The following is a 24,543-nucleotide window of genomic DNA, read 5'->3' on the forward strand; positions in this document are numbered from 1 at the left end:
CTAGCAAGCACTTACTCATATAGAGAGGCACATATATTGTAACAAATACATCACTCTCTCTATAAAATATATCTACTCTTATATATAAAAATGTACATTTTTACATATAAAGTATACTGATACGTATCATATATATATCACAACACAGGAATATATATGCAGCATATGTGTTTCCTTCAAGATAGGAATTCAAGCTCAATAGCCGAGGAGACCAAGTATAATTTATCAAAGGCAAGCATGACAACCACCCCCAACAGACGAGGCATCTAGAGCTACAGTGGTAATTACCTCAGCCTACTCAGTGTCCCCTAAAGGTCCCGAGACAAGGCCTTCAAGAGAAACACTGTTGTCAAGGTCTTATTTTCAAATGGAAAAATAAGACAGCGCCAGAAGCTGGCAAGAAGCTGGAGGCTGAGGTGGATGAACAGAGTGGGGTTCCTGCTCCCAGGGTTCTCCAGCTCCAGGCTACTCTGCAGACTGTGTTAGATGAGGGAGTGGGGCATGAGGTCACTACTACATGCAACATAAATACCAAAAGAAAAAAAGAAACTGAAACTGTACAGAAAATAAAAGAAGTATCTCTGCTAGAGAAAGACAGGGGAACTGGACTCCGGGCTGCTGGGAACCCGTGTTACTCACAATATATCACTACCAGGGTGCAGTTAAAATAGAGTAGGGGCCGTATTCCAAGGCAGCAAAGAGGAAAAAAAAATAAATCAAAAATATGTCAATGATTAGAACTTGAAGAAAATTCCTTCAAACACATCAATTTAGACATGACTTGTCCCCTAGGAGTCCACCCTTTGGCAAACTTTTAGAAGCTGGGGGAGAAAATGCAAATCATTAGACTGGTTTGTTACATAGAAAAAGAAAACGAGCAAATAGATTCTGAAGCTTGCTCCTTGCTCCTCTGCTGAATTTGACTCTCATCCTTGATGGAGGGCTATGAAGAAATGGAAAGAAATGCAAAAGTTAAACTATACTACCACAGCATTTCCAGGAATGGAATGTCCACACGCAATATTTCTCCAGAGAGTATGACATGAAATGTTTAAGGTTATTGAATGAAAGTGAGTGGGGAAGTAGGGGAGGGCTTGAAAAGGGAAGAGCTAGGTTGGGAGAGGAGGGTTAGGAAGCTGTGAATAAAGACCAGTGACTGTCACCAGCTCTAGCCACCGGAGACAAATCATTCCTGGGTGAATTATTAATGCCTGGCCTAACAGGTCTGGACAAATGACTATGTGAGTTAGCTGCCTTCTCCAACTTATGGCACCAGGCAATGTTTATTCAAAGGCACGGGAACCCCCCAAGGCATTATTAACAATTCCAGCTCCTTCTAATGAAAGTTTCTTTGCAACCAAAACCTATCTTCTCCAATTTCCTAATTTGCCTGGTATGCCTCATATTTAGTAATAACTCATTTTATTCTAACCAGCCCTTACACATACACATCTGTACATCTGTATCCTGCCCTCTGTAACACGGGCTGCTATGGCCTTTTAATTAGGAAGAACAATATTTGGACAATTCTGATTGTTATCAAACATTAGCCTCATAACTGAGGGCCTTTATGAGAGGAGGAGCCCAAGGGGGGGCGGGGAGCTCAGAGAGAAGGGCGTGAGACCCCTGTCGCACTGGCTTGGCTTTGGAGAGGCCGTCTTTCTCCAGCAATCTGTGCTATGCTTGATGGGAGATCAGACGCTTCACTAGCTGAACCAACTTTAAGGGAAATGACGAGAATAAAATTATTGCAAACAATTATGTGCCTCTCCTTCCAATTAAAATCCACTGCTGTTTGCTTGTCTGGAGCCAAGATGGTAAAATGTCCTAGAGGCCAAATCCTCATTTCTCGAGACTTCAAAACACTGTCTTCTGGGTTCCACTACAGTGCCCTGGGAGGAACACCCCAGAATCAGGGCGGCTTTCTCCTCATTCTTCCATTCCACTCTTTCCTCCCGAGAGTCTGTTGTTTATCTACTCACCAGGGACATCGATTAAAATACAAATTGATCATGTCATTTCCTTCCTTAAACTTTTCCAATGGCTACATTTATAATGGTTCTAAGCCCAAGTTTCTTAGGAAGGCCCTGTATTCCTCTCTGATCTCGTCTTGTACCACTCTCTTCCCAACCCCACCAGCCCCACCGGCCTGCCTTCCTTCCCTCAAACACTACATACTTATTTCTGCTTTCTGGCCTTTGCCTTTGCTCTTTTGTCTACTGGGTGGGTCTCAGCACCAATGCCACCTCCCAAGGGAGACCTTCCAGACCTTTCCAGCATCTCTACTCGGTTCCTCATACCCTCAGGCTGCCTCCGATCTCTTCATAGCACTTGTCTCTATCCGAATGTATTTAATTGTTTCGGTGGCTATTGTCTCCATTTACTATAGTGAAGGCTTCAGCAGGGACAGGGACTTTTATCTTGCTCACCACTCCATCCCTAGCACCAAGAACAGCGCCTTGCACAGAGAAGGTACTTAAAACTATGTGAACGATTAATCAGTAAGTGAATTTCACTGATACCCCCGTGGGACTGGGTTCTCTGGCAGGTTCTCCTGCGTTTCCCATCCCCACTACGAGAGTTTCCTCACAAAGGAGTTCAGCCTCTTGCATGTGTCCCTCTCTCTCGTTTACTTCCACCTTGGGACAGTGGAAGGTGGATGGGAATGACCTTCCCATCCTTCTGCTGGGAATGACCCTGATCCTGATCTGGAGGATGCCTGGTCAGCTGAGCTGCGCCTCCTGCTCACAACCAACAGAGCCTGGCGGTGACTGGGGTGGACCCCCTGGGGTGAGAAGGGCTTTTTTTTTTTTTCCTTGAGTCATGGAATTGGGGGGATTGCCTGAGGACTGGGTTTGTTCTGTACCTTCCATATCCTTAAACACTCTTCCTGACAGGTTGTCAGAATCAGAATTCTTAGGCCCCAAGAAGTTCTGGCATTTCAATAAATATTCATCTTGGTGAGGTGTCCAAGTTGGGAGGAGACGGGCCCTGTGTGTTAAGTCAATGGAGAAGGGGGAGCCAAACAGTGGACCTAAGCTCCCCAAATTAGGAAGCAGCCCGATAGGATTTCTACAGTAACTGCTCTAGCCCATGAGTGCGCTCCACGGCTATTGGCCAAGAGTTTGAGTGTCTCCTCCATGACTCAGCAGAGCAGTGTTCATATCTGAGGGGTTTTACATTTACTGTGCAGTGGGGGGCATTGAATAAAGCCTTTGCTTCGGAAGGCATATCCCAGGAAGGGTGCTCATTTGGTTTCTGCTTGTGAAAAAGTATTTTATGGGATGACTTTTACAACTGTGTTCTTGTTCATCAGACCTACTTTGACCTTTCTCCTAAACAAAAGGATTAGGGCACAACATCAAGAGGGGAGTTTGGGTGAGCCTGAACCTCTGTGTTGGGTGTGTGTGACTCTCAGCAACTCATCCTCTCACTAAATGGGCAGCCTTTGTTTCCTCTTTTTGTCAAAATGGGATGAATAACACCCCCTGCCAATTATGCTGGATTATGGTGAGAATCAGAGAAAGTCATGATCCTAAAGAGCTTTAAAAACACTAAATCACCATAGAAAGGAAAGCGTCATTATTACCATTTTCTCCAGGGTTGGGAATGATTTCTACAAGGCAATGCAACACGATCACTGCAAAAGGCTTGGCCTTCTCAAGGCAAAGCCCATGTTAAGTCCTGGTTTCTCCAGAGTTCACAATCCAATATTCCTGACTTCTCATATCTTTCTCAAGAGGGCCCAACAGCAAGCTGCTTCGGGAAGGGTTTGAGACAGGGGATGCCAGAAACTACTAAGCCCAATCTAGTAGACCCCAAAGAGCAGTGGTGCTTGAGGTTGGTCACTGGGGCAATGACAAATAAAGTCCATTGGTGATGGCCAAGTTCTTTCCAGGCCAGTCTGAAGTTACCACAATTGAAAACTATATGGCCTTTGGTATCAAAACTTGCAGCAATCCCAAGTGGAAAGAGAGTCAGCTCCCACTTAAGAGACTGAGTCCTGAGACTCAGTTTCCCTCTCTGTCCTAGTATAGCCATCTTTACACTTGGCAGCACCCCACCAACAGGAAACCACTGCAAAAACACTCCGACCCCCATGGCCTTAGCTGTCCTCCATTGCATACGCCCTACGTATGGACTGTGTCCAACTGGACACCTCTATCTACACATCCCTTTAGAGTCAGGAAGCGGGATTTGGCATTAGGTTTACTCCTAGGTGTTGATGGTGGTGATTTTTCAACCTCTGCTCTAATAAAGTGAGGACAGGTATTTATTTCATGTCTCTTTAAACTGCTGGGTGAAACATAAACATATTCAAGAAAATTCTGGATGTTTAGTGTTTCTTTAATAGGAAAAGGAGAAGGGAAATGGATTTGGGGAAAAGGTAGGAAGGAGGGAGGAAAGGGGGTAAGAAACACTACTTACGCCGTTTGCAGCCGCATTTTTTTATTCTTTTGGGATCTGTGATGTCATCATGACAGGCCTTGCAGTAAAAAAATGCCCTGGAGAAAGAGAATGGAAAATCTGACACGTTTCATAATCCACCCAAATGAAATGAGTACCACATTTCCTCCGCTGTGGTGCCAAATTAATGAAACACGCCAGCACCAATTTCCTTTAATCTTTTGAAAGGTTTAGACGTTTACAGACGGAAATGTTTGTTGCAAGACCATTTATTTCAAACACAGGTCTCTGCAATTTGAGTTAGTGCTTCTTTTAATAAACTTTCATTTGAAAAGGAACTGGAGGAAAGGTTGCTGATGTGACACTGCGTCTGCTCGCTTTTCTTTTCTTTTTGAGGACGACATTCACTGTTGCTCCTCGGAGCACGTGGGCAACCAGCCCTGGGCCTTTGGTGGGGAGTGAAATACATCTTTGAAACCTTCACTCTGGCTAACTATATGTTAAAGGGGCATAAGGATGACTTTCCTCAGTCAAATAAAAATATTTGCCTTGTCACTTTGAAAACACCTTTTTCTTTTCAACTAACGTGAGAGAGGTTGAGGAGGAGAGTAGAGCAGGAAAATCAAAAGTGATGAATCCAGGGGTCCCTCTGCCAAATTCCTTCTGCGATTCCATAACCCATAGTCACTCCCAAACTGAGTGGACCAACTACCATACTATCCAGCCTTGAGAAATTGTAATAAATGAAGGTTTCCTTCTCACTATGGAGCACAGCTAAGCTGACCACTGGAGCTTAGGGTATCATAGGTTTGGGGTGCGTAGAAGGAGACCCAAAGGAAGCAATCAATCAACAGGAAAACCCCCCTTATCTGACTAAAGTGTCGATATGTGATGATAAAGTGCTTTGGCCACATCGAGATATTCTGGATGAGACAAAACAAGATCATTCAAGCACTGTTTAAAATGCACAGGGCCTAGAAAAACAGCACTGGAGGCCGGCGTGCTTTCAGTACTGGGGAGGTGATAAAATTCATCGGAAGAACCTTACAACCTTCTGGGTACAGGGACTAACATAATCCCTGGCTTAACGCCTTCACCACTCCCAACACAAAATTGAGTGTCAGGGATAAACATGGTCTTTCCCTGACCACGGCTATAAAGAACCAAACGCAATCCTTGGCTGTGTTATCCCTACGCTCCTTTTGATGTTTTTCACAGGACTTGCACTAATGATGGGCACCAGTTGGAAGCCACTGTTAAGACTTTGGGATCTGGAAGAGATCTGCGGTCCTGGGACTCAGTGTCCTCATCTGTACATGGAAGGGGTTGTCGTGACCTGCCTGACGTCATCCTTTGCTGGAACTTGGCCAGCCCCAAGACGTCTAGATCCACACCCAATGCTCTTTCCACCCTTAGCAGCTCATCCACTATTTCTTTAAATGCCAGTTTTCATCCAGGTTGCAAAAAAAGAAAAGGGAGCTGATTGTTTGCCCTCGGTGGCAATGTGGCTAAGAAGCCAATCCGTGATGACCTGCCTTGAAAGGGGAAGGGCAGGAAAGGAGGAAGCGATTTTGCTTCCACTTCCTTTGGCCATTTTCTGCCACCATTTGATGCTACTAGACATATTGGTAACAATAACTAACATTTATAGAACACAAACTGTAGGCCAGGAACTAACTGTTCTAAGAATTTATAAGTATTAATGCATTTGAACTTCAAACAATCCTTTGAAGGAGGTATGCTAATTATCTTTGTTTTACAGATAAGAAAACTGAAAAACAGAGACATTAAGTGACCTGCCTAAGGTCACACAGCTGAGTGACAGAGCCAGGACTCAAATCCACTCAGTCTGGTCCCGGAATCCAAGGTCTTAGACACATCTCTACTAAAGAGATGATGAAATGATGATGAATTTGAAAAGACTGTTGAAAAGATAAAGTATGATTACTTCATGAATTAAAGCTGGATTCTAAAAGTGAAATACCCATAGGGGCAGACAGGTAAAGTTAATGAGTGAAATGGGGTGAGGTTGGGGGTCTGTGGTGACCTGGAGACACATTCCCCCAACTGGAGAGGGCAGGGTCTCTAAGCTCCAGCTGATTTTTGTCCAGTGGCACTTCTGTGAAGGCACCATTCTCTTCCCCATCCACCTCTGCCTCTCTGGCAAAGCCCCCACCTTACTGCACACCTGCACCTGAGCAGCTGAGTGTCGCTGAGGAATGGAAGGAAACACAGCCATGCTGACTGATCTCACTTTAACTCCATGGCCGTGGATTCCATTCCTCAGAATCTATGCCGTATTTCCTCCTGTCCTCCTCTCCACTTCCTCTCCTGCTCACCCACACCTTCTTCAAGCAGTCTTCAGCTAGTGGCCTTGCCACACACGTCATCAAGAAGACAGAACTACATCCTGCAAGGCTGGCGTTTAGGGTCTCCTGTCCTCTGGTTTCTCACTGTGTTTGGCCAATGGGGGGAACCAGCAGGAGACTGGAGGGTGAGGAGCGATGAGTTCCTCCCTGTCAGGTCATAAAATGGTAGTGGCACCATCTATCTACTGAAGGACACAGCTCCTGCGAGGCAGCCCTTAACACACTATAATCTCTGTCTGGTTCTGACAGTCCTTGTTCCCCAAGGGCTGAAAGTGGCTCCCCTCGGTTCGCAGCAATGGGGTGCTTTGCTATCCCTTGTTGGTTTTGCTTAACTCTCAGCTCACAGTTGTACAGATTCTCTTCATAAGACTCTGCTTTTTCCCATTTAAGTGTGTCCTGTGTTTCTTGCCAGGACCCACACTGATACAGTACCCAAGTTTACATCTCCAGCCCTCCCCTTTCCCCAGAACTCCAGAATCTTAGATCCAACTGCCCTGATGACATCTCCATGTGTATGTTTAGTGCCTATCTCCTTCCTAACACGGCCCAATTAGAATTCTCAGTTCCCTACCATCCCAAACTTGTTCCTCCCCCATTCTCCCCAGCTCATTAAGATGGAGCCGTCATCTACCCAATTGCATAAGGCTCAAAGCAAGTCTCCATTCTTTTTGTTTGCTTTGAGTGCAGGATTTATTGGCAGAGACAGGTAATAATGAGTTAGCAAACCTACATAGTTGCTAATGGTGATAAAGTCTAAGAAGATAACAACTAGACATAAGGGATGGATGATAACAAAAGGTGGTACCTGTTCAGTTAGAGTGATCAAGGAAGGTGTGCTTCTCTGAGGAAGTGACATTTATGCAGAGATCTTAAGGATGAGAAGGGTCAGCCATGAAAATGGAAATAGAGTGATGAAGAGGAATGTAAAAAAAGGAAAACTCTGTGTGTGTGTGTGTGTGTGTGTGTGTGTGTGTGTGTGAACTGTGTGTGCAAAGGCCCTGGGGTAGGAAACAGTTAAACTATGTTGACTATAAGCATAATGGAGAAACTGAAATGAGCAGTGTGGCTAGGAGAGGCTTAAGACAAGATTGGAGGAAGAGAATCAGTTAGATTGCAGTAAGGAAGCTACTGCAAGAGTCTAGCTGAGAAAAGATGGTGGTGCCTGGGACTAAAGAGGGAGGAAGTGGGCAGGTAGAGGAGTGGACGGATCCAAGATACATTCTGAGGGGAGAACGGTCAGGATTTGCTAATTCATTAAATATGGGAAATGAGGAAATGTCAAGTCTCCATTCTTGACTCGTCTGTTTGCCCTCACTTCTTACGTCCAGTTCATCAGTGGGTCTTAGGAACTCTCCAAAATATTTTCTGAATCGGTCTCACTTCTCACCGCCTCCACTCACCACTCTAGCCCAAGCTATTGTCTCTCACCTAATCTGGGCAGTAGTCTCTGAGTCTCCTGGCTTCCGCTCCTGCTCTAATGCATCCCATTCTCTACACGGCAGGTGGAAAGGCCTTTTAATAATATAAATCAGATTACAACAACCCCAGCTTAAAGCCATCCATGACTCCATTTTATAACAGATCCAACCTCTCTACAAAGTACTTAGGGAACCAGCTCTGCTGTTCTTTCTAACCTCATCTCACCACTTTCCTCCCACAGACACCCTCTTTTTCCTTCAGTTCCTGGAACACAACAAACTTGTTCCCACTATGTCTCTCTCCTCTTCTCTTCAGATCTTTGTATGGTGGATTCTTTCCCATCACCTCAAAGTCTACTCAAGTGTCACTCCCTCCGATCAACCTTCACCTATACCCAATCTAAATCAATGATCCAGATGCAGCCATTCTTTGTACCATGAATAAACAGAACTCCAATTCTCTCCTCCTTAGAACGTGAGCCCATGAGAGCAGGCACTTGTGTCCACTGTTCTGTTCATCACTATTTCCCTGGCTTAACACTAGTACAGAGTGTCCTAGAAAGTGACATCTGATGAACGAATGAGTATGAGAAAGCTGTCCAGTAATGCTGGATCTGCAAGTATTTTGGGAGAGACCTATAATAAGGATTTTTATATAAAAGATTAGGACTTCTTCATCTTGAGAACTATTTTTTTAAATTGTGACTCAAATGAATCATGTCTGCAAGCCAAACTGAGTCAATGAGGCACCACTTTATGACTCTCAAAGACTATGTTAAGGTGATTTAAAAAGCAAAATATTTAGTAGCAAGGGGTAAAGGACAACGGCCTAAATGCTCATTCCAAAATGATCTTGTTAAGACTGGAATTGGATGATTTCAATCATCATTCCCCCTTCAAAACACTGCGTCCGAAAGATTCTATGAGCCAGAATCCACTGACTTCTTTTGCTGCTTTTTTGCAGCGGAGGGCTAAACCCGATACTAGAGAATCATGATCTACTTTTCCATTTTTATAAAACTTGTTTAGTTTCATTCAAATCTCCAATGTCCTTTCTGTGGTTTTCTGCCGTCTTCATCTATTTGAAATCCCCTAACTGACAGCCTTTGCTCTGACACATCACACACCATGGAAAATTACAGGCTGGTGGTGTAGCTGATTGTGTCAGCATGTATTTGTGAATACCATAAAGCACTGGAATGAGACATATTGCACTCCCTAATACGGGAGGTAATTTGTTTCTTGGACTGCCTGATATGTGTGACATTCATTAGTGAGAGATGCAATAGAAAACAGAATTGCACAAATGGGAGCTTCACGTTATATGGGCTACGTGGAAGGTGCACGTGCTCTCGGGTGCCGCTGCGCCTCCCATTCCCCCGTTTGTGGTGCTGAGATGCTGCTTCTAGTGTTTGTGTCTCAGTCTGGACGTGAGCACAACCTGGGGAGCCTTCAGTCCCTTTCATCCCTACTTTCCTCTCAGAGGAAACCAGTTCTCGGGGTACTCTGAAGAACAGTGAGTAGCCATGAACTAGATAAGGAGGTTTTTCCTCTCCCACATCTGAATAATGGCCATCCTTTCCCAATTTGCACAGGGAAATTTGTTAAGTCATTAGATAGCTGAGTTTTAAGGATTTTGTGTGTGTGTGTGTGTCTGTGGCGGGGGGGTCTCCTTTACCCATTTTTTTCCTGAAAGCTTTTATAACTGGTGTGGCTAGCTTGTAAGATGGGTGACGAGGAAGAAAATAATAAACATCAGTTGTCAAATACAGTTCTGTGCTCAGCATGTCAGGCTTACCTCTTGGCAAATAATTAGGAACGTCAGCTCTGAAACCACACTTCCTGGTTTTAAATCCTGGCTTTACTACTCCCTAGCAGCGTGGCTTGGGGCAAGTTAGTTAACCAATCTGTGCCTCAGTTTCCTCATATGTAAAATGGGAAAACTAATGCTACATATCTCATAAGGTTGTTTAGAAGATTAAATGAGTTCATCAATACTTGATACTTAGAACAGTGTTGGCACATATTAAACTCTATATAGAATTTGCTAGTATTATTAAATGTGGAAAAGGAAAGACAAATACTAATCCAGGCTCTGCCACTTGCTTACGTGCTACGTGGCCTGGACATATCATTTATCTCAATTTGCAGATGAGGAAACCAAAGCCCTGAGTGTTTTAGAAGACTGACCTTACAAGTTTATTTTGAGGAGTAGCAATAAAGAATTTAGAACCCCTAGAAACAGGCTTGGCTTTGAGCAGGAACTCATTATATGAAAACAACAGGCTTAAATAAATAAGTGTGGACCTTCCCAATTAACGATTTATTTAAAATATTTTATGCAATGTTATTGTTGAGCAGAGTGACCTGTCTGACTATTTGAGTTACGATTTCTGCTCATAAACTTTTCCTAGTTCATAGGGTAGAATCAAATATAACAATATTCCATGGTGTTCTGCAAAGAGCCCTATGGTTTCCTCAGCCACTTAAACAGGTTTTAAGATACTAATAAAAGTGTCATAGAATATTGAGGACAAAGAAATCCTGGGCTGTACACACAGAGGCTGAACAATCAAACCTGACAATTTCAGCGACTCACCTAGAAGGATACAAATAGAAATATAGCCAGTTTAGTATTTCATTGGAAATTAATCCAAACCTTTTGAGATTCCATTTGACACTTTAAGTAGAAAACTGATAATTCTTGAGTAAATGTGGCTGGATAATTAAATAAAGAACACTGGACGAAGAGCCAGTTGTCCTGTGTTATGTTGTTCTGGGTTACTAAGCGTCAGGATGACCTTGAACAATCACTGGGCTCTCTGGAACTCTGTTTCTTCCCTTGGGAAATGAAGGAACAAGTAACTGGACCCTCTTACTTCTAAAGTGCTATTCTAATTCAAAGATGTGGAATTGATCAAGTGAAGAGGAGTGCATGGAAGCATTTGAAAATACAATCTCTTTTCCCTAAGATTTGGCACTGTTCGATGCTCACAGACACGTTAAGAAGTTTGGGAGTTAGGGCCCTGCACATATGGAAGCATGCCGACATTGGCGACTCAAGACACCCATGGCTTGAATAGAGAAGAAGGCAGGTGAAAATAAACTCTTACCTTTTAACTTCTTTGGCATCACTTGCGATGAAAAATCCTAAAGTACCTTCTTGGATCTTAAGATGGTTTCCAGGATTAATTAATATACTGCTCAGTGAACAAAAACAAACAAAGAAGACACATTTGTGAGGTCACGTTCCAAGTAAAACCTTAAAAGCTACACCGTACTGTTAATTCTATAGGGGGCCCACTAGTCTAATGCTTTCCCTAAAGATTTTGCCCAGAGCCTGATATCTAGTGTCCCACACATTTAATTGGACAATGCCATCATAAAGCTCAGCTGCTCAGTTCCCAGGCTGGCATACTCCCAGTTGCAGAAATCAAAGCAAATCTAGGTTTTAGGGCCAGGTTTGTATAACGGGGTGGCCATCACAGGCTTCTGATTTGAAGCAAAATTCCTAAGAGTGTACTCCTTTGGAAACTGCTGTTGATGGTCAACACCGAGCGTTATTAGTCTAATAAAGCTATTGCTACACCAATTTTCTGTTAGATGACAGAGCATTAATGGGACCCCTATATGCATACAGGAACATACATGTATACACACCACATGTCACTGCAGGGAATGGTACAAAACACCCATAACCAATGCAGAAGCAGACAGAAACATCTGCATGACACTGATAAGCATGGAAGTAGATTCCATGAGCAACCTATGTAGAAAGAGTTAGGTCTCCCAGAACAGTGAAAAAGAAAAACACCAGTGATTGGAAGTACTTAATTATTCCAGTCTGCTGTTTACAAAAATGTATGCGTATTTGAATAAGGTGCGTGCCTAGTACGTCCTGATCGGGGCAAATTGTAATTAGAAAACAAATGTAAATTATCACTAAAAAACTTCCCCTGCAGGGATGTATGAACTTAGATATACACTGTCCTATTTCAAAGTGGTGGAAATAGATTCGTTGACCAAGTTGTGTTTGGATTGACAGAAGAGATAAACATATCACAATCTAATAAATGGATGAAACAAACAAGCCCGATTTTCTGCAGATTAAAAGCAGAATCCAGGAATACTGTGCACAGACTGAGACGAGGCTTTGGGCTGAATGGATATGCTATTGAGGGACCTACGTGCAGCAATAGATACAGTGCAGGGAATCTTTGATCTGAAAAGCGGGTGTTTAGTGTAATAGATGTTTGGGATCAGGCTAACGGAAGTCCTTAACTGTCTAAAACCATCAAAATGGAGGAGGGTGATTAACATGCAATCCTTTTCTGCTGGTAAAACCATTCCAGAAAAGTGCTGCGGCCGACAGAATGATGCATCTGTAGCAATACAGGAAGGACCCAGATGAACTTTTGTTCTGTTAGCAGAAGTGAGTAGATCATTATTGAAAAATAATTGTTTGTGGTCACAAGAACATCCACAATTACCCATAACAAGACCTGACAGAAGGAAACCAATCCTGTGTCATCGCTATTATTAACACGAAATAATAGCAAGAGTCCATGAAGATGTGACTCTTCTGCCCGAGAACCACAGGCACCAATGAGATTCCTCACAAATCGGCAGCAGCAGGCCACACTAATAGCGCAGCTTGCAAAGGACAGCACTGCCTTCCAGATACTTCCTCCACCAACTCATCAAGTTCGTCTAACAGCCCTCTGACTTTTCATGATCATGAGGAGAAAAGGGTCAGAGCGTACAGAGTTTGGACAGATTCCTTTTGAAAGCCAATTAAATGCGATGTTTTAGAAAGTCAGCATTGTGGATTTTGCACACTTTCTTACTCCCTTTTTACTCCGAGGCAGTTCTTACACGCCCTGCCTCTGCAAGCGGAAACCCAGTCCAAATTCCAGCACAGCCATTCAGTAGCTGACTTTGGGCAAATGACTAAAGCTCCCTGGAACTCCATTTCTCCACCTACAGGATGGGGACAACAATAACCATAGTCTTTCTTCAGAAGATGAACCAAGATAACGAATAGAGGCTCAAGGCCTATTGGTTATTTTTCCTTTTATTATTCATTATTGCCCCCAAAAAAACCAAAAAACCCAAAAGGGTGTTTCATTTTCAATGGAATTATCATATTTTCCTTAGCTGGCCCCATGAAATGTAATACACGGCTTCTAACAAAACATCCTGGCCATTTGAGATGAAGTTACAAGGTGAAGAACTGTACACTCCAGAATCATGGACACAAGGACATAATGAAAAATTCCAGATACTTCTGGACTCTAAAGGAGCTAATTTGTTAAAGTTGGAAAATGCTACATGTTGACATGAATTCATGTAAGTGTAAAATAAGCTTCTGAGTGAAAAGAAAAATTTCATAATTTCAATAATGCAATGCAAAAGCGGGAATCTGACACTCATCAATGTCTTGGTGACATATATGCACCAAACAAAGCTCACACAGAACCTGGTTTTCCTTTTTTACATTATGTGCTCGTTAATTGCACTGCAATGATCAATCCTACTGTGGCATGGTGGTACAGTGAGGCTCCTACCAATGAAAAGTTTCTTTTCATTTCCTGTGTTCTTTATCAACAGTGAACAAGAACTGGCCTAGAATGGGCATTTGGGATCGTCACCGCAGACACTCCAGGCTGAGATCACGTATTACAGCCCTCAAGCTTGCTTTAGTCAAGTCAGTGTGGTGGAGAGGAACGATTTGGGCACTGGTGGAAGGTAGATTTGTGTTCAATATCGGTGCTGATACTGGTTAGGCAAGCAGGTACACATGTCAGGCCTGTGGGTTCAGGTCCTGGACTTGGGCATGTGAATGCCACTAAGCCTCGGTGCCCTCATCTGTAAAATGGGGTGAATAATCACTAGCTGACAGTGCTGCCAAGAGAGTACGTACATGCTATGTGCTAAGTAACTGCTACATAGTAGATCTTTAATACACAGTCACTATTAAGAGTAAGCAAGGTAATTGCAATAACTACACGAGAGATAAATAATCTCTCACAGCATCACAGCTCTCCATTTTGTCCCTGGTCCTAAGAAACTATCCAGGAAGCATCCTATTGGCACTGAAAGACCTTTTTACTGATGGCAGTATCTGAAACATTTTATTCCTGCAAGATGTCTGGAGAGGGGTTAATTTGGACTGGCTTTTGGCTGTATAAGGGAGTATCTCTCTGTTCCTTAAACCTTATGGCTGACTGTGGAAGGCTCTGAAAGAAAGCACCTCCGAGGACACCACTGACCACATGAATCCAGGATGTCCTCTTGTTCTCTTCTGCACAGGGGTGAGAGAGGCTTTAAGTCACCTCTATATGAGTGTGGGGAGGCATCATTTGCAGCTATCTAGATCAGGCTAAGGCAGTCTTCTGGGTGGGAATGGAAAGAATGAGTCCACCTCTTGAGGATAATGAAGGAAAGAAATCTAGATACAGAAAGATGCTCCCTGTACTGGATTCCACGCATTATAGTTAAGGGTTTGGTAAAGAAGCATGGGCACGTGATTCCAGAGGACCGTTGCATATAATACTCTCTGTATAGGGTACAAAGTTTCAAAGACCCTTGGAGGAAATATATTACCCTTTTTGATATTTGAGACAGTAAGTCTTCTATATACATTCCAAATCTAGAAAGTTTAAATACAATATTAATCCTCCTCTTTTTGAAAATATGAAAAGATAAGGATCCTAGACAGAAGTATTTTTTTTCCCCTGCAAAGTGCCTACTACCCTGAGAATATGTTATTGACTTCCTAATGGGAATATGTAAATCTTCCCAAAGGTCTTTGATCTCTTAAAATACCCAATGTTAAGTTTGTTTGTTTTTATGACTGCCAAAAGTCTCCCTCCCTGTGCATGACTTTAAATCAGTCTCTGGCTCCAGTTTTGTCTAATTCACTCACTTATCAGAGATAAACTTCAAGATGTGTCATGTGAAGAATCAAGAAAATCTCTACGAAAAGCGTCCATCTATCAATTAGCAGAATTCCAACAGGGACATCTTCTTGGCAAAAGTGGACTTTCCCTCATTTCAAAAAACCTATAAATTATCTTCTTTATTCTATGACCTTGTTAATTTCAACCGAAAACATTCAGTGACAGCTGGCGGCAAAAAGCTGGTGTGGTCCTTTCCCCAAGCATTCTGGCTCTCTCTTTTTCTTTTGCTCTCAGACTAGTATGGAAACTAATTCTTCGACTCCTCATCCATGATATGGAGCAAATACATATTCTTCGTAGGGGACACATAGTTGAGTAAAGGAGTGAAAAGCATGATCATATTGTTTTTATAACTAAGTTTACTTTTATAAATAAGTTTCTCATAGGAGCCAGCTTAGAGCCCTGCATGCAATAGGCAGTTTTCAACTATTTGTGGCATGAGGGAAAAACATGTCATTGGTCTCAATTCTAAAAGTGTTCCTTCCCCTGTCCAGTAAGGAGAAAGATCGTCGCAGCTGTTCTTTCAAAGACCAAGTTGCAGTTCTTATCAGTCAGGCCTGCCAAAGAAGCAACCACACCTCTTCTAGGTGGGTGGCATGTGAGGTAACAACATCCCAGAGACATTAAGTATAAATATGTAAATATACAAATATATAAACAGCTAGCCACTTGGGGAGTTGGAGCAATTGATTTCAATATTGAAAACACGACTCCCTTTGCACCAAAACGGGTTCCTAAACATAAAGCACAGTCACATGAACCTGGCGAGCGGGACGTGGTCCACCAGGGAAACGTCCCTAGCACGTTCCTCCAGGAGCCTGGTCTCACACTATCACCCATTTCGTTGTGTATCTCTTGCTGAACTTGGGTCAGGGTGGAGATTTGGGGCTTGACGGGGCGCAATGATTTATTCCCTTCCTCCACCACTTATGCCTAACAACGAGGAAACATCTAGTTATTTCTTCTTCGATTATCATAAACTTCACTTGTTTGCTGCTTTGGAAGACAACCAATGATTAGTGATGCAACTGAAACATATAGTTTTTAAAGGAAACTTTTATCCATTACGGATACATATGACAGGTGTGGATCTCTCTCCTCCCGCTCCATTTCAGGTCGGGGTAATGTACCATTCCCTGAGCAATTAAAGAAATATCACTCACATGAGAACACAGTTTGTACTTGATAATATGGTAATTATATCTGTGTCTAGCAAGCTAATGGGACTTCATTAACTAGAGCAAGAGAGTAAGAATCATCCAGGGCTCCAGTTCGTGCTGTGCCCAGAGGAATCACGCCACTGCAAGCGGCCTCTCTGACCACACCGGACTATACAGCATTGCTATGTGGGTGGGACTTTGTTTGAACTAATTGTTTTCCCTCTCAGGGAGTACCACTGCCCTGCAGTGTAGGGGCTGTGATAGGGCACAGCCTCCGGAAACTTCAAATCTTACATCTTATTGCCGTTCTGGAACTTTTCATTTTTTCTGGGCATGAAAATATATGCTGCCGGAGTCCCACGCAACTAGACACACACACACTTTTCACAGTGTGTATTCCATGCTTCAATATACTTGAGCTCAGCTCGTTGACAGACACAGCATCATAAAGATTGCTCCCAGTGGGTCAGACTCAAATGACCACCCTTGTGGTCCACCGATGACATGCACCAGGACTTGTGTCCTGATTCCATCTCCATAATTTTAGAAACGGCATTTTAAAATAGATTTGGCTCATCAGGAAAATAGTGCCCATACAGGATGGGCAAGAGAGAGCTCCTTTGGAAAGGACAATGCTGGATATTTGGTTCTGGGAGCAAGCCATGTCACTTGCCGGTACACTTTAGGACAAGTCATGCCTCCATCACAACATGCTTTCACCACAAGAGATAAGGACTCAAAGGCCAAAAGCCAACAGCAGAGGTGCGACCACTGTGGACTTTTGAAGATGCAAAGTGTTGCAGTAACTTCTTGCAGTTGGATCATTATCAATAATACCAAACTGACAGGAAGCCACGTCTATGTCCACATATCTACTCAAAAAATCACAGAAGAATCTGACTTTGGAAAGAGTTACACACACACACACACACACACACACACACACACAAACACAAACATATGACAGTGATTACAACCACAGAAAAAAACAACTCTTGAGGAGATGAACCAATAGGCATCTCAATAGTCTATTTTCAACGATACTTCCTTAGAGAACCCATGATTGAAAAGCTACACGGGAAATGTTAACCCAAAAAGTTTCTTTCAAAAAGCTACGGAGGAGACTTTGGTCATGCTTCATGCAACACATAACAGCAGCAAAACAGGGTGAGGTCACAGGGTGAAAGTTGAGATACTTTATATCAAGAAATATGCCCAAACACACTAGGAAAAACATAAATCAGTAAGTTCATCTGGATAAACACTACTCATTCAGTAAATCAGATGTGCTAGTCTGGCTGTTTAGTAGCAGTGTCCTAAGTCTGTACTGAGTACCGCCCAAGAAAGAAAATATGCAAAATGTTATCAAAACAAGCGTAAGGAAAAGAGTTACGTGTAAGGGCTTGGTCTCTGTTTTGTGGATAAAAGGACACAAACTCTGCTCTACAAACTGGAAACAGGACATGGGGAGAGGAGGTCACTGGGAATGTGGATGTGGATGTAGACAGATGGTACCACAGAGTCTGGTGGACACCAGGACACATCAGGACAGGACAGAAACAGACACCAAGGGCTGGAGAGCAGCGTCCTCCTTTTCAACTTGAAGAGCATTTGTTCCCACCATTGGTGCCATGACTGAAAACAGGAGTGTGCCTTTTTTTTTTTTTTTTTAGGTTTCCTGCGAAGAAGTTAGTGCATCATCCAAAAGAATCAACAAATCAAACAAGAAATGCAATATGCTACTTTCAATTTTTATGTACTCTAGTTGGAGAGGGATTTATATATAAATATACATATATAAATATATATATATATACACTAGACAAGGAAATGAGATTATATATACATATACACATATATATATAATCTCCATCTTCCTGAAGTCTTGGCAAATGGTTAATCCTGTGGTTAGAAGTGAAGCTAGAGGGTGGAGGTTGGGAGGAAAGTTAACGAAGGGTGCATACCGCTTTCGGCTTCTGCAAAACGACAAGAAAAGAATTTAAAATCAAACAATTTGATAATAAATTGACTGACACCAGAGGGAAAAGAAGGAATAAAACCTTTGTTTCAAATTATTTGAAGGAGGCATGTGAAAACAAGGTTTTTCAGCAAAGCATGGCAAGAGTATCGTCAGGGGGTGAAACTACAAAGTAGGTTGTTCCACACAGGCTGGAAGCAAGGGGGTGGGACGGAGAAGCGGAGTTCTCCGAATTTTAACACCAAGTCACTTAGAAAATGTGAGAGGAAAAGAAATGGAAAATTTTTAAATGAAGAAACAGAATCAAAATTATTATCTCAGGAAGGGTCAGACACTCGATTCTTTTAAACACGGATGTTGTGCCTGCTAAGTCCTGTGTTTTCTCAGAGAGGCGTGATCCACATTCCCTCAAACACACCTTTTTCCACAAGAACCAATGAGCTTCCACACTGAGACCAAGCCACATTTGAGGAGTAAAGCTGGCAACGGAACACAGAAAGCCAAAACAAAGCCAAACAAGTTCTTTTCACCCTTTTCTGGGGGGGGGGGGGGGGGTGGGGTGGGAATCTAAAAAACTCTACCTGAAAATAATGGCTTTGTTGAAAACTCCAATTTGTGAACTAATTAGAGGGTCATTGAAAGAAAAGATTCTTCAGGGAAGACCTGAGTTGTTTTTATTGGAATGGTGACAGTGCATTCACATGGAACTATTAACTGCCATTCTCCCTCCTTCCTTGTGACCAAAAAGTGGCAGGTGGGAGATGACTGGTCAAGGTTCATTCAGGTACAGTCGCCTGCCACGACATTATTCGAGAATGGTGGAGAAATACTATTCGGCATTACCAGCATCATGACACTTTTTTGAGAGATGCACAAAAGTGGTAAAGAGAGAACACTGAATTCCACAAAGATTTACTGACTTTGCAATACAAAGAATATCATTTGCAAAAACGCAGGATACACATTTTCCCCTCGACAGGTACAGTTGACTATTGGCAGCAACATGGGCAAGCAGCAGTCCCAGAAACATCCATGTTATCTGCTGAACAGCAAATAGCCAGGACACTCAGTGTTTTGCAAATAATATTCTTAACTTTGCCAACATGGAAAAGAAAAAAATAAACCTACCTACATATTTGATATCTGCTACGGCCATGTTCTACCATATGGCCACCAAATCTACCATGGTTTTCTTCCTTTTGGTTGATTTGAATTTTCAAAATAACTTCCCATTTGATCAGATCGCGAACGATCTGATCTGGTGGTTAAGGTAACAGAGAACATTGGATTGGCGTTCTTACAATCCAGTGTTTTTCGGTCACAGACACAGATTGCACCTTTGGAAGTCTGCCTTTATTGCATCATTCAACCAGATAATGGAAACTCCTTAAATGATGCCAGCAGGAAACTTCTAGCCTCGCCCTTCACGCTGCTTAGTGATTAAGGTGTGTATTGGAGGGTATCTGCACTCTACACTGGGGGATCTACAGGAAGACTTACTACAGCTACGAACAAACCACATTTCAGAGGACAAAAGCCTGAGCCTTTCTCAATGAGATCTCTTTCTTCCAAAACCATTGATAAGAACTGAGGTGGGGGGACAAAAATCATCTCTATTGTATCTGTAATACACACAGTATTCCATCCACAAAATTTCTTGTTGATGTGATGCTTCCTTTTTCCAGTGTGAACTCATATATCGACTGGGGTGTTATCTATTTCAACCAGACCCAGTCCCTCATCAGTCTGATTTGCACATAATTAAGTACCACATAAATAAGTAAAGAGGGCTCCTGCCTCTGAGCTCTGCTCTCCTGGCTAATTTACATGAAGCTGATATTCTGCCACCTGGATTTCGGTTGCACCAGGAGCAGCACATACGGTACACAATAGGCTGCTTGTAATTTGGCTATCAAGAGAGCTCGTATCTCGTATCATGGCCCCATGCCTGCTGTGGAGGACGCCAGAGTCCACCTGCTTTGTGCTCACAACAGTAAAAGGGGGTTACAGGACAGTGTCTGTCCCCGGTTTTATGCTCATAGGGTGAAAAGTGAAACTTGGCATGATCGCATGGAGATTTGAATGTCTCATCCCTGTCCCCTGAAGAAATACTCTGCCCAGTGGGACTCCGTATGCCAGGTGGTCAGGGATAGAAACAGCAGTATCTGGTTGAGCACACCTTGAAATGTGTCCTAGGCTCAGAGATGTGTTGCAGCAGGGTTCCAAGCAAATAAATAATGTCTAATGAAGAAGGAGACCAGACATCCCCAGAGAACTCTCACCATCATGAACGTCAGCCGGATGCTGAGCCACAGCAAACTTACCGGCTCTCTCGGTTGGCGGACTTGTACTCAATGGCTATCATTAGGAGCTTGAGCTTCACAAAACACAGCCTGCAATGAGATGGAGAAACCTCACAGTCAGTGCTTCTGAAGAACCAGAGCCACATAACAAACACTGTTCCGACCTTTCGATCAACTAATGCAGCCGTTATCCAAGGGACCCCCATTCTACAGTCACCCTGCCACAGGGAAGAGGCTGTGGGCGATACCTCCCATCTTCCCCATTGCAGCTGATTTCTCGCAAGTGATAAGGTGCTGAATGTTCAAAGTGCAAATTGCACTCAGGCCTGGACGTCTAGACACATACCCCCAGCAGGAATTTGTGCCTGGGGATTTATGGTGGGCCAGATCCATTAGTTACTCAGTTGGGTAGTAAAACGTTAACGGCATGGGAGGGAGGTCTTTGGAGCAGCTGGACCTGTTATTTGGATTCCATTTTGGTCTTTTGTACAAATGGCTCATATTCTTGTTCTGAGCAGACCCCTGTGTGCTCGGAATGACGGTAATAATCCTTAGCCTCCGTGTAACTGCCCAGCACACCACTGCGGGCCCGTCACTCCTGGCTCCATCCAAGCTGTCTCACCTCATCTGCTCACTGCCCTTGTCCGCAGCCCAGACTGCTTTGAGGCTGGCTCATTCCTGCCGCTATGCCTTTACTAATACAGATGATCTTCTCTCTTCCCGACCCATCCTCCGAGGCCCACATCAAACCTAACCTCTCCTGCAGGTCTTCTCTGGCTACTGCCGCCCTCTGATTTTCTTTGTATTCTCAGAACTCCTCCAGAACCCTGTCTGTAAGCACGTCACCTAGCCTTTAGTCGTTCGGCCACTGGCTGTGGTGGCTCCCTATTGTTTCTTGTGTCTGAACTTTGTCTCCTCAACCAGCATAACTTTGAGAGTTTTGGACTTGTTTGGAATTCCCCACAGTGCTGTAAACGGAACCACCAATACAGACAAGCTCAGTAAATGATTTCCACTTACTGGGGTTCAATTATAAGAAAATAATAAAAGGCTCAATAAAATACTTGTGTATACAAATCAATGTAGCAGTATTTATACAGGGTAAGTGAAATATCCAGTAATAAGGCAATGGTTAAATAAAGTATGATCCAATATGGTGTATATCAGCATTCAAAATGACATTTTGAAGAAAGTTTCAAGGTATAAGATCAACAAGTAATATTATGTAGATACAAATGTGTAAATAATATGATACAGTTAGGTGAAAATACAGATTGATATATTGATATACTCATAGAACTAAAAGCTCACATACGCACAAAAAGAATTATATACATAGTTCTGTTTCTACAATGGGCATTATCACTTATGTTCTCAAGACTTTGATAATAAAAGATCAGTTGACTGATGGATTGAGAAACGAGTTAATGGTTATTTAGCTCCAGCATTGTAAGGGGGAGGAAGTCTGGGCCTTCCTTGATGCCTTCATGTAATCCCCCCAATATCCCTAAGAGTGGATATTCCCCCAGTTAGTCGGACTTCACTGATATCTCTATTTTACCGGGGATGAAACCAAGACTCAGAAAGACTTGCCAAATTCCCCAGCTAGTACTCAGCAGCACATGTGACATCTTCCTCCCCAGCGAAGCCTATTTTGTGTCAGGAGAGATAGGCAATAGGCAAATATACAAGTGAATAAATACTAAAGTTCCAGATGAGGACAACTGTTGTGCAGAAAATAAAACACCTACGAGGACAAAGAGTAACTGGGACGGCGTGTCATCTGCGATGGTCCAGGGGGACCACTGGGAGGAAGTGACGCTAACGCAGAGAGCCCTGGAGCGTGATGAGAAGAAGCAGGCAACGAGAGGATCTGGAGAAAGAGCATTCTAGGGAGTAGAAACAGCACATGCAAAGGACCTGAGGCAGGAAAGAACTCGGGGTGTGTGAGGAGCAGCCAGACGGCCGTCAAGGCTGCAGCCGAGCGAGCAAAGTCGAGTACGATGACATCTGCGTCAGGAAGCTAGGCAGGAGCAGAGTCATGAGGACTTTGCTGGCCATGGCAAGGAGTCTGCAGCTGATTCCAAGTGGAATGGGAAGTTCTGGGTTGGTTTTAAATAGCAAGGTGCCATAATCAGATGTGCTGGGCTTGTGGATGTGCCGCTTCCAGGTAAAATGCTGCTGAAGGCCTCACGCTCTGTGTTGGGAATAAGAGCAATTGCTTCTTCCTGCATGTGAGTTCAAGGTCCCCCATATTGCCTTCAACAGTCAGATTTCAAAGGACCACTTCCATCCACGCGTTCTTGGGCCCTCCCTGTGATTTGCAGGTTTTCTGATTCCTTCCAGCAGACTCTAATGACCTGGGTTTTGTGCTGATTATGCATTTTCCTGAAACACCAACCCATGTATCCAACCACAGCTAAGAAAATGCTCTTCTTAATTTATGTCCCATAGAGCACCGCCAACACACACCCTTTATGGGGCTATTACTTCTGGAGTTTAAATTGTTTAAAATTTCAGATGGCTTACATAATATTTGTTGAACCAAATTATTAAGATTAAGTAACACTTTCTAATGTCAATAGCAGCTAAATGCCAAAAACTCAAGGAGAATTCTGATCTTAACTGAGCACGGATCACGAAGAGGCCAATTTGCTGATATCCTATGAGCACCGACCACCTCGACGTGGGATTCTGCTGGTTCACAGGATCAAGGACCTTAATTGCTTTAACAACCTGATCCTACTGGTGAGAAGGGAAGAAACAGTTCACAGTCATAACACATTATGCCTTGCTAGTACTACAGTACCATCTACTAACTAAATATATATATACACATAAAAGGAGATTTCTAATGCAGACCAGTGAATAAAATCTATGTGGCCTGGTGCACATTCATAACCTAGCAGGAGGTGGACCAGCAGATCTCTGAGTCTTCCTTCATAACTTTCAAATTCCTATCGAAGATGCTTCTATTCTGTTTCATAGAAGCCACTTTTTAAGAAGCTCTTTGACCCAAAACAAGCCTTTGCTCCCTGGCCAAAGGGATAAAGAGGAGAGGGATAGAGTGGTGTAAACAAAATGATTATACAGAAACAGAGCCACAACCACAGATTTTCAGACTCAGGCCCTTTTAGATTGACTGATCCTACCCTTCTCATACAGATGACAAACTGATGGGAAAGTGACTTGCTCAAGATCAAATGGCCTTTACATAGAAAGTCAGCAGTGGAAATCAAGAAATGTGTCCAAGGTTAAACAACTTTTATGCAGAAATGTCAAAAGTGGAAATCAAGTCTCCATGCAGAGTGCTAAACAGATGTTTCTCATAAAAGCGGAGGAAATGAAGTGGTGGTCAGAAGCCCAACGTGCAGCCGTGTTCTGTCCGGTCAGTAAAGCATTTTTTTAAAAACTGGAATTAGATACCAACAGGTGACTTCATATAAAAACTAGCTTTTCAGCTTTCCTTGATAAATCAGAAGCTACATTTTGCATGGCCGACAGGAACTAGAGCTTGGAAGCACTTGTCCCTCTGGATGGGACATGTGCTCTCCAATGTGCCACAGTCCCCACCACTCCCTAATGCCCCCGACCTCCTCACTCTTCACTCTTGGTTGCTAACTGCCTGCCCTCTATAGGCATCTAAGTTTTTACTCCCTCCTCGAAGAGCATCATCTGGATGTTTGCAAGCTACCAGTCTTGAGTAATTTGTAATTTACACTAAAAACAGAACTATGTCTCTCCTTGTTAAAATCAGTTTTTATGTTAGATTACGCCACAGAAAGTTGGCCAATGTCAGAGTAGTGGGCTTAAGGCTGCAGGAGAGGTGCGGCTCCTCTTGGGGGCCCAGTGGGGAAGAGCAGATCAAAAATGAGTAAAGAGGGGAGTGGGGGTGGCACTGTGTGGTAATCCTTTATTTACTCATCTCTCTGCCCTCTAGATCGAA

General features: G+C 43.2%; 1 protein-coding gene across 28 annotated transcripts in view; it reads right to left on the reverse strand.

Annotated features, from left to right (window-relative positions):
* KCNMA1 (potassium calcium-activated channel subfamily M alpha 1) overlaps positions 1-24,543 on the reverse strand; it is a 708,733-nt gene that overhangs the window by 134,471 nt on the left and 549,719 nt on the right. For 17 of the 28 annotated variants that reach the window (XM_033130127.1, XM_033130154.1, XM_033130146.1 and 14 more), the window contains exons 16-19: positions 20,619-20,687; positions 11,308-11,394; positions 4,429-4,505; positions 640-648 (exon numbers count right to left, since the gene is read on the reverse strand). In XM_033130127.1, coding sequence (XP_032986018.1) covers positions 640-648; positions 4,429-4,505; positions 11,308-11,394; positions 20,619-20,687 — 242 coding nt within the window. The remainder of the gene's footprint in view (positions 1-639; positions 649-4,428; positions 4,506-11,307; positions 11,395-20,618; positions 20,688-24,543) is intronic. The other 11 variants (XM_033130157.1, XM_033130156.1, XM_033130150.1 and 8 more) reach the window with 1 other exon arrangement.

Source organism: Rhinolophus ferrumequinum, chromosome 16 (assembly GCF_004115265.2).
Source record: "Rhinolophus ferrumequinum isolate MPI-CBG mRhiFer1 chromosome 16, mRhiFer1_v1.p, whole genome shotgun sequence".
NCBI lineage: Eukaryota > Metazoa > Chordata > Mammalia > Chiroptera > Rhinolophidae > Rhinolophus > Rhinolophus ferrumequinum.